This window comes from Pogona vitticeps, chromosome 2 (assembly GCF_051106095.1).
Source record: "Pogona vitticeps strain Pit_001003342236 chromosome 2, PviZW2.1, whole genome shotgun sequence".
In the NCBI taxonomy this organism is placed as follows: domain Eukaryota; kingdom Metazoa; phylum Chordata; class Lepidosauria; order Squamata; family Agamidae; genus Pogona; species Pogona vitticeps.
In genome coordinates, this window is record NC_135784.1 from 57,029,763 (window position 1) to 57,042,873 (window position 13,111).

At 40.7% G+C, this 13,111-nt stretch overlaps 1 protein-coding gene across 1 annotated transcript in view; it reads right to left on the reverse strand.

Annotated features, from left to right (window-relative positions):
* The window catches only part of PLXND1 (plexin D1), a 224,745-nt gene that overhangs the window by 105,073 nt on the left and 106,561 nt on the right, over positions 1 to 13,111 (reverse strand). Inside the window, exons 9-11 of the mRNA XM_072989488.2 lie at positions 4,889 to 4,993; positions 1,048 to 1,137; positions 106 to 199 (exon numbers count right to left, since the gene is read on the reverse strand). Of these exons, the coding sequence (XP_072845589.2) occupies positions 106 to 199; positions 1,048 to 1,137; positions 4,889 to 4,993 (289 nt within the window). The remainder of the gene's footprint in view (positions 1 to 105; positions 200 to 1,047; positions 1,138 to 4,888; positions 4,994 to 13,111) is intronic.

Below are 13,111 nucleotides of genomic sequence, written 5' to 3' on the forward strand. Positions count from 1 at the left end.
AGACTTGGTGAAAAACACCAACTCAGTAAGCATGTGTAACCTCATTTTAAGGAAATTTTATCCTTTCATTTAGAAAAAATGGTGAAGAACATATTTAAAACAAACCTGTCATCATCTGGGGACTGTCAATAAATCTACCAGGTTTTTCCTTCAGTTGAAGGTTTACTGGAAAGAGGTGTCTTTTGTTTGAAGTATAAAGCTGCATGAAGAAAACAAAGGAAGAGTCATCCCAATAACTGAAGACCAAAGTATAATGGCAGAATATACATTTGTTTTATAGCTTTCATCACAAGAACATTTTTTATATTATAACAAGCTGTGTTTTGGTATATGAGATTGACATTCTTCAGGGGGATGGGGCAAACAAAAAGTTCTGTCCTATCCTTTTAAAATCATATTTTAGTGATAAGAGAACCAAGCTTTTGTGGAAGCAAAATTCACACAGGACTTTATGTTTCAAAGGTTCTGTGTAAAAAATCAGGGAAGTGTGACCCACTTTTATTTTTAAAAAATGTTCCTCATTCTCAACAGGTAGTTAGAAGACAGAAGCTATGACAACAGTCAGCACTTTCAACAGTGAAACTTCCTTTTAGCAGGAGTTTCACTGTTGAGCAAATGAACCACCCTTGCCTTCTTCTTATATTAGAAAGAGAATGTCTTGGGAATAAACACAGTGACAATAACATTGGGGTTTATGAAACCAAATTCTAATGCAGTTTGAGTCAAACAATAAAACAGCATATACATGGTAAATGTCCCATCATTAATATCTGTAAGTAACATAGTAATAATAATTACATGCTGTCAAGCTGATTCAGACTTATGATAATGCTTTCTAAGGTTTCCTAGATACAGAATACTTAGAAGTGGTTTATCATTCCCCTCTTTTGGGGGTGCTCAGGGACTGTGCAGCCTGCCCAAGGCTACATAGGATGACTCCCTTCCTAGGAGGTACAGTGAGGAATCAAACACCCATTTTAACTCACTGAGCTATATGTCATGCAGACTTTAAAAGAGGTGCAAAATATCCAATGGTATGGAACTTACCAGTACATTGCTACATTGAATAGTAGATGTGTTCTCCCATCGAGCCTCAAATATCCTGTCAGTTTCAAAGTGACATTCCAAAGGCATATCCTAGATAATGAGAAGACAGGAAAGAATTTGTGTGGCAATGTATTTTATTATGTTATAGACGAATCTTGTGTTATGACACGTGTATCTGATAACTAGTTCTGTTTCCAGTTACTGAATATTTCATGAATTACAATAACGTAAGTAACAAGAAATCTAAGGGAGTCACCACAAGCTTCTTTGCTGCTTTAGTAAACATAACTGACCAGTGTACTTTGATAATCTTAAAAAGCTTGATGGAAGCTTGAAAAGTAAGTTTAAAAGAAGACCACATTGTTACAGATCTGGAAACAGACAATATTAATCTTTGGGAAGAGCCGTATCTCATTTGTAGAGACACATGACCTTAAGGTGGTCTTCCAGTTTGAAGGTTTAAGATAAAAAGGCTATAAATTCCCAGCCAAGCCATAGGGCAGCTTAGGCCATCTTATGGAGTTAACAAAATAGGTATGTAGAATTTATTTATTTATTTATTTATTTATTTATTTATTTATTCATTCATTCATTCATTCATTCATTCATTGCCCTACCTTTCTCCTTAAGAAGGATCCAAGGCAGTTAACATCATTAAAAGACAATATTTAAAGCTAAAAACAATGAATATATAAATATGGCTTACATAATTAAAAGACAGTCTGTAATAGAGGGGTTATGTGATCCCCGTAATCAGCTTGAGTTAGCTATCTTACTGCTAATTCTGGATTGGCTGAAGTTTCCTGATACTTTCCATAGGCGGCCGCATGTAGAGCATGTTACAGTAATCTAGCTGGGATGTAACTAAGGCATGTGTCACCATGGCCAGATCAGAGCAGTTCAGGAACGGGTGTAGATGGTGCACTAGTTTTAACTGTGCAAATGCACTCCTGACCACCTCCGAAACCTGGGCATCCAGGCTGAGAGACAAATCCAGGAGCAACTGCCAAATAGCGGACCTGAGTTTTCAGATGTACAGTACTGTAATCCCATCCAGCACAGGGTGCACCCTTATTCTTTGATCTGTTCTTCAACCGACCAGGGACCCTGCAGGCCAGTGGTCAGGGTGTCAAATAGGACTCCCCCAGCCCCACCTTCTGAATTCTCTTCTCCAAGAAAGACTGGAACCTCCAGTACCTCCAAGTCGGGCCAGAAGGATAACATGCTAGATTGTATCGAAAGCCGCTGAGAGGTCCAGCACAATCAATGGGGACACATTCCCTCATCCCAGTCAGGGATAGCATGGTGACATTCAACGTGGGAAATAAGTAATTTGCAAGCAAGAGTATTGCATATTAATTGAAATGGGGAAAACGAAACGAGTGTTCATCCAAGAGCTTAGTACATGTGTTATTGCAGCCAATGACCTTTGCTCACAAGCATTTCCGAACATGTACAAAGCAATCATGAGATGTGTTTTTATCCCGGAGAAACCACATGTTGCTGATCTTCTCTAGCATTTAAAGGCAGGCTGAGAGGAAGCCAGACTAAGGTGGTTGTCTGGAGTTTTCATTTGGGAACTGAGGTTCTTCAGTAGCTTTCCTGTTTATTCCACTTCTTATCAAGTTACACAGAAAATTTCTTCCTCTGTAATCACCTTGCTGCACCCCAGAGGAAGCAAGGCTTTTTCCCTCTTCTTTTTTTGCTGACAATGTAGCAGCATATCCTTATTTACCAGTGCCAGACCTTAGGGAAGCAACTTTAATAAAGCCACAGTACAAAGAGTTTTCTTTGCTTGTGATGCAAGCAAACTGAGCCTTTGTCTATGACTTGTTAAGTTCCTCTGTTGGTTACTGCTACACTTCAGAAACTGTCAATAAAGGCTATTTAAGAAGCCTTTTAAACACTGCTTCGCTCTGAACAAAAAGGAAAGCTCTGTGCATGCCCAGTTTTAAGCAGGGAAACTGTTTCTCTGACAAGCCCACATGTAAATTAGGCTTGCAATCATACACAGTTGTTTAAAAGCACGACCCGCTGTGAAATACGGATTCCCACCCCCAAATATTAGCTTTTATCAAAATATTTCCTTTTTATTAATTCATTTGCCTTTTTTAAACAAAAAAGTGAAGCACAGAAATCAATGGTAGTCTATCTATTCCAGGAATCTAAAAGAGAAGAAATTTAAAGTGGGATCTATCAATCTATCTTCCCTATCTATCCCTAATACAGATGGGCAGGAACTGCTGGTTCGTCCTTTGGAGAAAAAAACCATGTGTTCAGTGGCTCCCAGACTCGCCTCTGTAGCGTTCAGCCCTGCCCTCACCTGTCCATCACAGCTGAGCAGTGGAACAGCAGCCAATGAGGTGACAGAAGGTGGTGTTAAAGGGGGAGGAGCTGGGATATAAATGGGATGTGAAGGGGTTTTTGGAGAGATTGAAGGATTTGTGAGAGATTAGTGAGTCTGTGGGCCTGTGAGCCAAAAAGTCAGTGAGAGAAGGGTCTGTGTGTCATTGAGTGAGAGATATCGATTATCAACTTGTGATTTACCTATTTTATTTATTGATCAAATAAACAAGTTTTAGTTTCAAAACAACACTTGTCTCCTTAAATACTTGATACTGAATTGATGTATTGGTGGCAGCAACTGAGTAGAAGCGTGAGCACCTCCTGGAGGCCTGAGATAGTAGAGGCTTCAGTGTGCCCGCAACAGCCTCCCCCAGCAGGTGCCCACTCAAGAGGCAGCACCCCAGCTTCCTTGCCTCCTCTCTCACCAGCACTGCCTCTGAGTGGGCACCTGCCAGAGAAGGTGGGACTGGGAAGAGACGAACAACTCTTTGTTCAAAGGATGAACCAGCACGAATGGCCAAAGTGGTGGGTCCATGCCCATCTCTAACCCCTTAAACTGCTTGAGGACTGCACTGCACAGCTGGGAACAGAGTGTTTGGTTAATATCCTCATGTTGCTAAAGTATCCTGAAATTTAGAACTGGTTAGAGGACTGCACTGGTACAGGTTCAAATAATGGCTGTTTTCAGATACTTAACAGCAGAAATATAAGATACTAATATAAATATTCTTCTATGCCATTCCTTATTAGCCTTCCACCAACTATAAATACTCAAATGTGTACCTCAAACACATTCCAGAAACTATAATTCTAAGACTATTTGTCTGAACAGAATAGGAAGATGCACAGAATACAGTTTTTCTTGAAGGCAAAAATATACACCGCCAACCCCAGAATCTGACTGCTGATCAGAGAGGAATTAAGACCACATTTCTGGTTTTGATTTAATTTCTAACATAGATTTTGCTGTCTGTTGCTTTTTTACCTTCAGAGGCATGGGACTCATAGTATTGCAAATAAAGTGGTCTAAGAGTATAGTCTCCTGTGAGAGCTGCTGCACACCTGCAAAATTCACTGAGTGAAATATGGAAAAAAAGTATCTTCAAGTGTACGTTGATTTCTCTCTCCCCCCACCCCACCAAACATTCTGTTCTAATGAAAGTTTAACAGTATTATAAATCCATGTACTGTACAAACGTCACGAAGGTTCTTGCGTTACGTGTAACAGATCCCTAGTGAATGTCTGCATAGAAGGCACACAGCACATTTCCTTCTTCCTATGTTAGCCCACCCAGTCACTTGCCAAAGTGACTGCTTTCAATTAAGGTCCTCCCTGCGATGGCGATTTCGGCTGTCACTGGAAGGCGAGGAAGGCAGGTCAGAGATCACCCTCCTTTCAGTTATGATCTGAGCTTCATACTTCATTAATAGTTTTTACTTTTTTACTCTTGAGGCAAATGCAGAATCAACCTGTAGTGCCCATCTATTTAGTTACCTTTATAAAAGCGGCATTCCTCAACATGATGGTAATGTCCTGGGAAACCCCTGTTGATACAGGTGCAACAGAGGCAGGCACAATCTGTGGACAATCAGTACTGTTCTGTGTGTCAAGAAACAAACAAGACAAGTGGCAATTAATATGGTTAATATGGAACTTTTCCAACACTTGGCAAACATAATGGAATTCTGAAAACAAGCCTTTTAGGTCATTTTTAAAAATTATTCAACTTACAACATTTCCTTGCAGGCAATTCTCTGGCTTGCAGGTTTACAACTCAATCCTATGTGTGATTACTGGTAGAATGTCCCATTATAGCCAGTGGGATTTATAAGGAATTCTTTAGTAAGTGCCCTTAAGAACCACAGCCCCAGTAATAGAATTGGAAGTATTTCAGCTCCATATTTCCAGCAAAGGTTTATATATTCAACATGGTTTATATTGGAGACCACTTTGAAACTGAACAATGAGTACATGACAAGTGCAGAATCAGTATAAGCTGGCGTTTTCTTTGCAGAGCCTAAAAATGTATTAGGTTGATATTGTTCGTTTATTGTTCGTTCATATTCCTAATCTATCCTATGGATAAACACAACATTTACAGATTCAACTATGTTATTTTCAAGCAACTGAGACATTCCATGGTGAAATTAATTTGCTCATTAATTAAAAGGAAACCAAACATTCTCTATGACCGCCACTATTAATATTTATTTTATTCCTTTTATACCCTGCGTTTCCTCCATGTGGCTCCCCTCTTCCTATTTTATCTTCACAAAAACTATGAAGTACAGTAGGTCAAGCTGAGAGATTCATTCTCGCCTAAAGTTGCACAATGCGTTTCATGGATGAACGGGGATTTGAACCCAGATCTTCTGAGCTGTAGTTCAACACTCCAACCACTACATCACCTTAGTTCAGTGCTGTTGAACCTTTTTGAGCCCGAGTGCCCAAATTGCAACATAAAATCAACTTGTTTATTTCAAAGTGCCAACACTGCAATTAAAACCTGAATACTGAGGTTTTAGTTTAGCTAAACAACCCTGCTCCTGCACTGCAAGTGTTAAATGCTTGTGTGTTTTTTTTCTATGGGCGGTATTAGCAAAGAAATACTTACTGGCCCTCCAATCCCCCATTGGGCTAGACTGGTAATGGTTGCCATTGCACCCCTCCACTGGACCACTGCACCAGCAGAGGGAAGTGCCAAAATCCGGGATCGGAGGACAAGTAAGTACAGTGGTGCCTCGCAAGACGGGCGCTCCGTTTAACGATGAATCCGCATTACGACCAGGTTTTTGCAATTGCAAAAACGATCACAAAACAACGTTTTGAATGGGGGAATTTCGCTGCGCGATAAGTTCCCTGTTTCGGGAACCGATTTTTGCTTCCCGACGATCAAAACAGCTGATCGTCGGGTTTTCAAAATGGCGACTGGGTGCTCAAAATGGCTCCCCGCTCTGTTTAGGAGCCATTTTTCGCTGCACAGGCAACCGAAAATAGCCGCCCCTAAGGAGGATCTTCGCTGGACGGTGAGTTCTTAGCCGATTGGAACGCATTAACCAGGTTTTAATGCGTTTCAATGGCTTTTTTATTTTCGCTTTATGACATTTTCATTCTACAGCGATTTTGCTGGAACGAATTAACGTCGTAACGCGAGGGCACCACTGTATTTCTTGATGGTGACTTGTGGCTCGGGTGCCCACAGGGAGGGCTCTGTGTGTCAGCTGTGGCACGTGTGCCATATGTTCACCATTGCTGCCCTAGTTCTTCATATGTTTTCAGACAAATACAACCAATGTATGCAGTTCTGTGGGTGAATTTTGTTTTTAGAAAAACAGAAATTAAAGTAAAAATTTTGCAATTTTAGAGTTTTTTTAAAAAACCCTTTGTTTTGGTCACAATAATTATGTTAGAGTAACAGAGAGACGTGATAGCGCTGCAGGTTAAACCACATAAGCCTCTGGGCTGCAAGGTCGGAAGACCAGCAGTCGCAAGATTGAATCCACATGATGGAGTGAGCTCCCATCGCTTCTCCCAGCTCCTGCCAACCTAGCAGTTCGAAAACATGCGAATGCAAGTAGATAAATAGGTACCACCACGGTGGGAAGGTAACGGTGTCCCGTGTCTAGTTGTGCTGGCCACGTGACCACGGAAGATTGTCTATGGAGAAACGCTGGCTCTGCAGCTTGGAAATGGGGATGAGCACTGCGCCCTCGAGTCAGACACGACTGGACTAAATGTCAAGGGGGACTTTTACCTTTACCTAACAGAGAGAATCTTGCTACTGTATCTTACGGTGCTGGAAAGATGGTTCTCTTGCTTACTCTCATTGACTGATGCCTGATTTATACTAGAGCAAGTTAACTTAAGAAATGGACTATGTAACACTTTAAAAAATAAACAGTAGACCACTTCTCTGTTGCAAAAGCAAATTATGCCAGGAACTCTTCATGCACCAAGCGCCTCTTCCCAGACTTTCCTTGCAAAGCGTCTCAATTATCTTAAAGTGCTTGTTTAATAGGGGAAAGCATGTCTCAGACTTTATCAGGACACTGATCTTAACACATAACTACCAGGGCTGGTGCTATGTATAGACTAAATATCAAGTATGTGTAAATGAGTAGCAGATCAGCAAAAAGGAAGTGGGGAGATTTTGATTCATGAGTCTCCATAATATGTGCGAAAGAGTGAAACCAAACTCAGCAGGGAACTGAATACAGAAGAGTCCTTGCATGTCAAAGCATCAAGCTCAGATTGCTAGGGAAACAAACAAGGAACAGATAGATTCACTGCCTCATAATCCATTCCCCTGCCTGCTGCAATAGAACTTCTCAGCTGTTTCTTTCCCTTGTGGCTGCCTCCAAGGCCGCGAATATTCATAACACTTTCACACCCATGTTTGTCTCCTGATTGTCCATCTTCCTAATAATAATTTCTGCACCACCATTTTATCCCTTCCATCCTTACTCAAAACAGGAAGGGGCAGGCGGCTGGGAAAAGAACAGAACAGATGGAAGTGAAAACCTTTTTCGAAGGTATAATTTGAAAAGGGGGGGGGGAGGAAAGAAAGAAATGGAGGGCCTGAAGGTGATCTTTCAAAGCCACCTATGTTCATTCTCCAGTTCCGTAACCCACATAAAATGTTGTTAGCCTTTGGCAAATGAGCAAAAATTAATTGCTACTCTCTTAGCATGAAAAAGCAGCAAACTTGAATATTGCAAAATGTGGTAGGATTCTGGAGCTGTCAGCAAAGCTGAAAGTATTGTGCACAGATAGCGTAACATAAAATTGTATTGCCTTCTTGTTATTCTAACAATGAAAGTTTTTCACTTGAATTGAACAAATACATTTACTGCAATCTGAAAGACTTCAGAGTTTTGTTTTAATGTCAACACAAGAAGCTCCACTGTAAGCTATACCCTTCTCTTCAGTGAAGCTGAAAACAGCCCTACCGACAGAGCTGTTGCTTACTAGCGTTGAGGGAAAGAGGAAGTTACTGCTTGTGGAGTAGTAAAAGCTCCTCCAAACACAGCAGAACTGTAAAGATGGGAACAATTTATTAAACATCAGAACTTGGAAGACTCTGCTTGATTCCTTCTCTTGTGGCTTTCAAGCAATCCCTTCGTTATTCCACCAAGTGTTTAACAGATTGGTTGTTGTGGGTTTTTCGGGCTTCTTGGCCGTGTTCTGAAAGTGGTTCTTCCTAACGTTTCGCCAGTCTCTGTGGCCGGCATCTTCAGAGGACAGCAAACTGTGCTCTGGGTAGGCTTGAGAGTGGGTGGAGTATTTATGGCTGTGAGAAGGCTAGTTTGTGAGGTAGGCTATTGTCCTAATCAGGAGATGGTTGATTAATGTGTTTTGTTGTGGATGTATTGTTTTGATGAGGAGGGGAGATTATCTGTCCCTGTGGTTGATGGGTGTCATTAGCTGATCTTTTGTGTGCAGTAATCCCCTGACCTTGTGGCTGGGTGGAATTCGTTGACCTTTTGCACTCTGTGTTTTTGAGAGCTGGGAGCCAGGTTTTGTTGAGTTTCAGACATTCCTCCTTCCGGTTGAAGTTTTGTTTATGCTTGTGGATTTCAATGGCTTCCCTGTGCAGTCTGACGTAATGATTGCTGGTGTTGTCCAGTATTTCAGTATTTTGAAACAGAATTTCATGTCCAGTTTGTTTTATGGCATGTTCAGCTACTGCAGATTTTTCTGGTTGTTTTAGTCTGCAGTGTCCCTCATGTTCTTTGATTCTGGTGTGGATGCTTCGTTTTGTGGTTCCAATGTATACCTGGCCACAACTGCAAGGTATCCGGCAAACTCCTGCAGTGTTTAACAGATTCTTTTGTTGACTCTGTTCACGTTTTAAACTCTGATGCTGCTCCTGTTCTGATCAGTTGTTTTACTGTGTTCTGTTTTGCTTTAATAATTTCATTTACCTATACTGAGTTAACATATTACTATTTGATCAATATTCCAAATTCTTATGTAATATAATTTTCAGAGCAACCGTCACTGCTGCCAGGGTGTGGTGTGGAGCTATTATGAAAAATAAGCCACCCATTAGGAAAAATCACTGGACAAAGGACAGCATGATCTGTTTTACACTCTTTGAAGTGGGAAGGGAGGCTAAGCAGGGTTGCCCCCTTCTCAGGACAGGTATGGGGAAGGAAGGCAGGGGAACAATCAAAGGCGCACAAGTCACTTCCAGAGACTTGGACTGGTCATCAGCTAGATTTGGAGCAAGTATCTACTTGGCTTTGTGGAGGTAAGTCTTGATAGCAAAAAAGGGAGTAAGCAACTCTTAAGCTTAGGTTTGAAAACAGAGCACCTTCCTTCAGCCTTTTGCTTTGTTGCCTTGTTTGTTTGTTTGCACAACCTAGAAATAAAGATTGTCAATGTCATATCCAATGAACAAATGCAACTCACTCCCTATCCACAGCAAACAAGCCGGAAAATGAGTTTCCATGCTGAACAGCAAGAACATGGTCTGTCTCGCATGTTTCTAAAACAACAACAACCATAATATCTTATCCCTCTATGCAGAGGGATAAGATATTATATGTTTCATGGGGTATTTTCTTACCCCAATGATAATTCCAATGTATTGTACTGTAGGTGAGTTTTAGGGTAGATTAGTTCAGGTTGGGATTTAATGTACATCTAACAGCTTGTGGGAATTCCAGTCTCTTATTCACCCAAGAAATTTCATTTTCACCACCAAACCGGACTGGGGAAAAAAGGCTGTACATTTGCTTTTCAAAAAATGTACATGGCAAATGGCTGAAGTTCGGTGAAACTTTAAAGAACTGTTAGGGTGACAAAGTTGCAGAAGGCCTACCTTGCAGGTCTAGTTCTGTATGGATTTTGCATCAAAACCCAATCTACGAGGACTAAAACATCCCCATCCTAGTCCACATCCATATTTTTTCTTGGTAAAGCAGGTATGAAAATGAAAGGGATCGCTGCACACTTTGTCCTTTGAAGTGGCCATGAATTTAAAGGGAGGTAAATGTTTGCAGCCCTGGGCAATGCAGATCCTGAAAGACCACCAAAACAGTCTCTCCCTCCCCACCTAACACTGGCAGGCAACAAAAGGTTCTGCGAATCAGAAGTCCTTGATAGAATATTAACATGCACACAATGCTCAGGACAAAGCCATGTTAAGGGTTAAACTACTAAATCCTGGTTCTCTGCTACCTCTTTTTCAGTACTCCTGCCTTTTGTCTGCAATCTAAGGAAAGCAACTGAACATTGCAGCCCACACATCCTGATGTTTAATCACCCCAGCAAACACATTCTAGTTGGATGAACCTGGTACATTCATCTGCACAGCAGGTATAGTTTGCCTGAATGTACCTGAGACAAAAAAGAGAGAGATCTTTTCACATTTGGTGTTTAATCCTTTAGAAATCTGTTATAACTATGAATTTAAATAGTGCCTTTGATCTTTAGCTAGGATGCAGCTTTCTTTTTTAAAAAAGCATTAATTCTTGCAGCTGCATAGGTAAAAAAAAACTGGGGACACTGAAATGGGGTAAAAGACAAGTGATGCATTCAAATTCACAAATAAGCCAGTGTCAAATAGGGGGAAGAGAATCCAGCTGGCAAGCATCATATTTTCAGCATAGTTCACAGACATTATGGGCCAGCAAGAAGTGCCAGGACAGCATCTAACTGTATCTGGGCACTCACTATAGCTTTTCATATGAAATCAAGAGTTTCTACACTGCATTGTTCTTGATGCAGAAATCAAAACACCAGCCTGTAACTTTAAAGGGGAGTAGTTTGCAGCAAAAGGAAGCCAGAGGTAGAAACAAACTTTTTCTAAACTGAAATTCACTTCATCAGATACATTTTAAATGGTTTGGCACATTTTAAATGTATTTAAAAATGTGAACACCCCAGAACACCCCATCGATGGGGTATTCTGCAGGAACACCCCATCAATGGAACTCCACTCAAGGGAGCCTCCTGCCTCAAGGATCAAGCCACTACTAGGACTCATATTTCCAATGTCAGTGATATAAAATGGAACACAAAGCAGCACACAGATGTCTGTGAACGCTGACAAGTGTTATGTCCCATGTTACCTTTATTCGCGCACCCCCTAACATTCCCATGTTACATTTTTCAACAGGAGATGCCTCCCATATCACATTTATGAACGCAGGAGTTTTTATGTTCATGCTTTCTAATGTCAACGTCTGCTGATTTATTTGTCTATTAAAATTCGGTTCATGGCATTGAAACATCATTTGAAATCTTGCTTTATTTTTTCTACAAAAAGAAACATCTGTTAGCCAAAGCCATTAGAGTACATGAATTTCAGATTAATGCAAATATTCAAGCCTTTTTGCCCACCTCGTTTTGTTACCTTCACTGCAACGAATATTCCTTGTGACTCTTGGAGTATTTAATTTAAAAGGTAAACTGACTCAAGAAGATTGCCAAGGTATATAAAAAGTGAGTACAGAGGTTTCTAGATTAGGCTTGCCAAGCCTTTTTGAAGATGATCCCTCTTGGATGTCCTTGGATTTATCTGCTTAGTTTAATCCTTAACAGATTAGGCAGCATATTTGCTGACAGTGCATGGATTTTAAAGGTCTACAAAGGTGAAGCTGTGGTCAAGGGGCCACTGAAAATGCTGCACTTTTCCTAAAGGAGCCTATGTGCAATGCAACAGGCCAAAGGCCATAGCATATGCTTCTGCTTTCATGGGAAAGATGATTTTGGGAAATCAGAAACGCCACCTCCTTCCTCTGTGTATTCAGATTTTCAAGAAACCAGTCAGACATACAAATCAGGCTTTGTGCCATTATGGAGATAACTTGTGATCCCCTTTGCACTACAGCTTTGTAAATGCAAGTCATTTTACTTCAACCATTATTTTTCCTTTGAATATAGCTAGTATGAAAGAGGAGACATTCTGCTCTAGATATAGGAACATTTTCTTTGTTTAAAATAAAAGCAGACTGCCCAGCTATATGGAGTGCTCTTCAAGTGGTCACTAACAATAAGGGTTTTTCTCTTATACAAAGCATTTTCCTTTAAAGCTTTAATTAGAGGTTTGGCCTCTGTAAAATGCAGAGACATTTGGCCTCTGTGCAAGAACACTTTGGCTTCAAAACTGGTTACCTAGCTTCTGTCATCTGTTATTAAAAAATAAAGAAATCTTCTTCCACTCTGCCCTGTGTGTCTGGCAATTAGAACTATAAAAAGGGTGTCTAACGCATCCATCCACCTTATCAACAGTAGCAGAATAACTATCTTCTTGTCCAATGTATGTTCTACATCTACTGTGGTGGTTCCCAGATATACTTGGGTTTCCAGATATTCTTGGACAAGTCCCAGAAATCCTGGTCAACATAGATATTGGGGAAAACTTCTGGGAGTTTTAGTCCAAAAACATTTTGGAACCCAAGGTTGGGAACCACTGCTCTAACAAATTTAGAGACGGTTTGCTAAAAATATGGATACCTTGTTTCTGTACTCTGACTTTGAGATAGACCATGATTTTGTTTTCTCTTCTAATGCCAAAATTGTTGGCATTTTATAGGGATAGAAAGTACTTCATTTGTTGTTGTTGTTTAGTCGTTAAGTCATGTCCGACTCTTCGTGACCCCATGGACCAGAGCATGCCAGGCTCTCCTGTATTCCACTGCCTCCCGGAGTTGTGTCAAATTCATATTGGTAGCTTTGATGACACTGTCCAACCATCTCATCCTATGT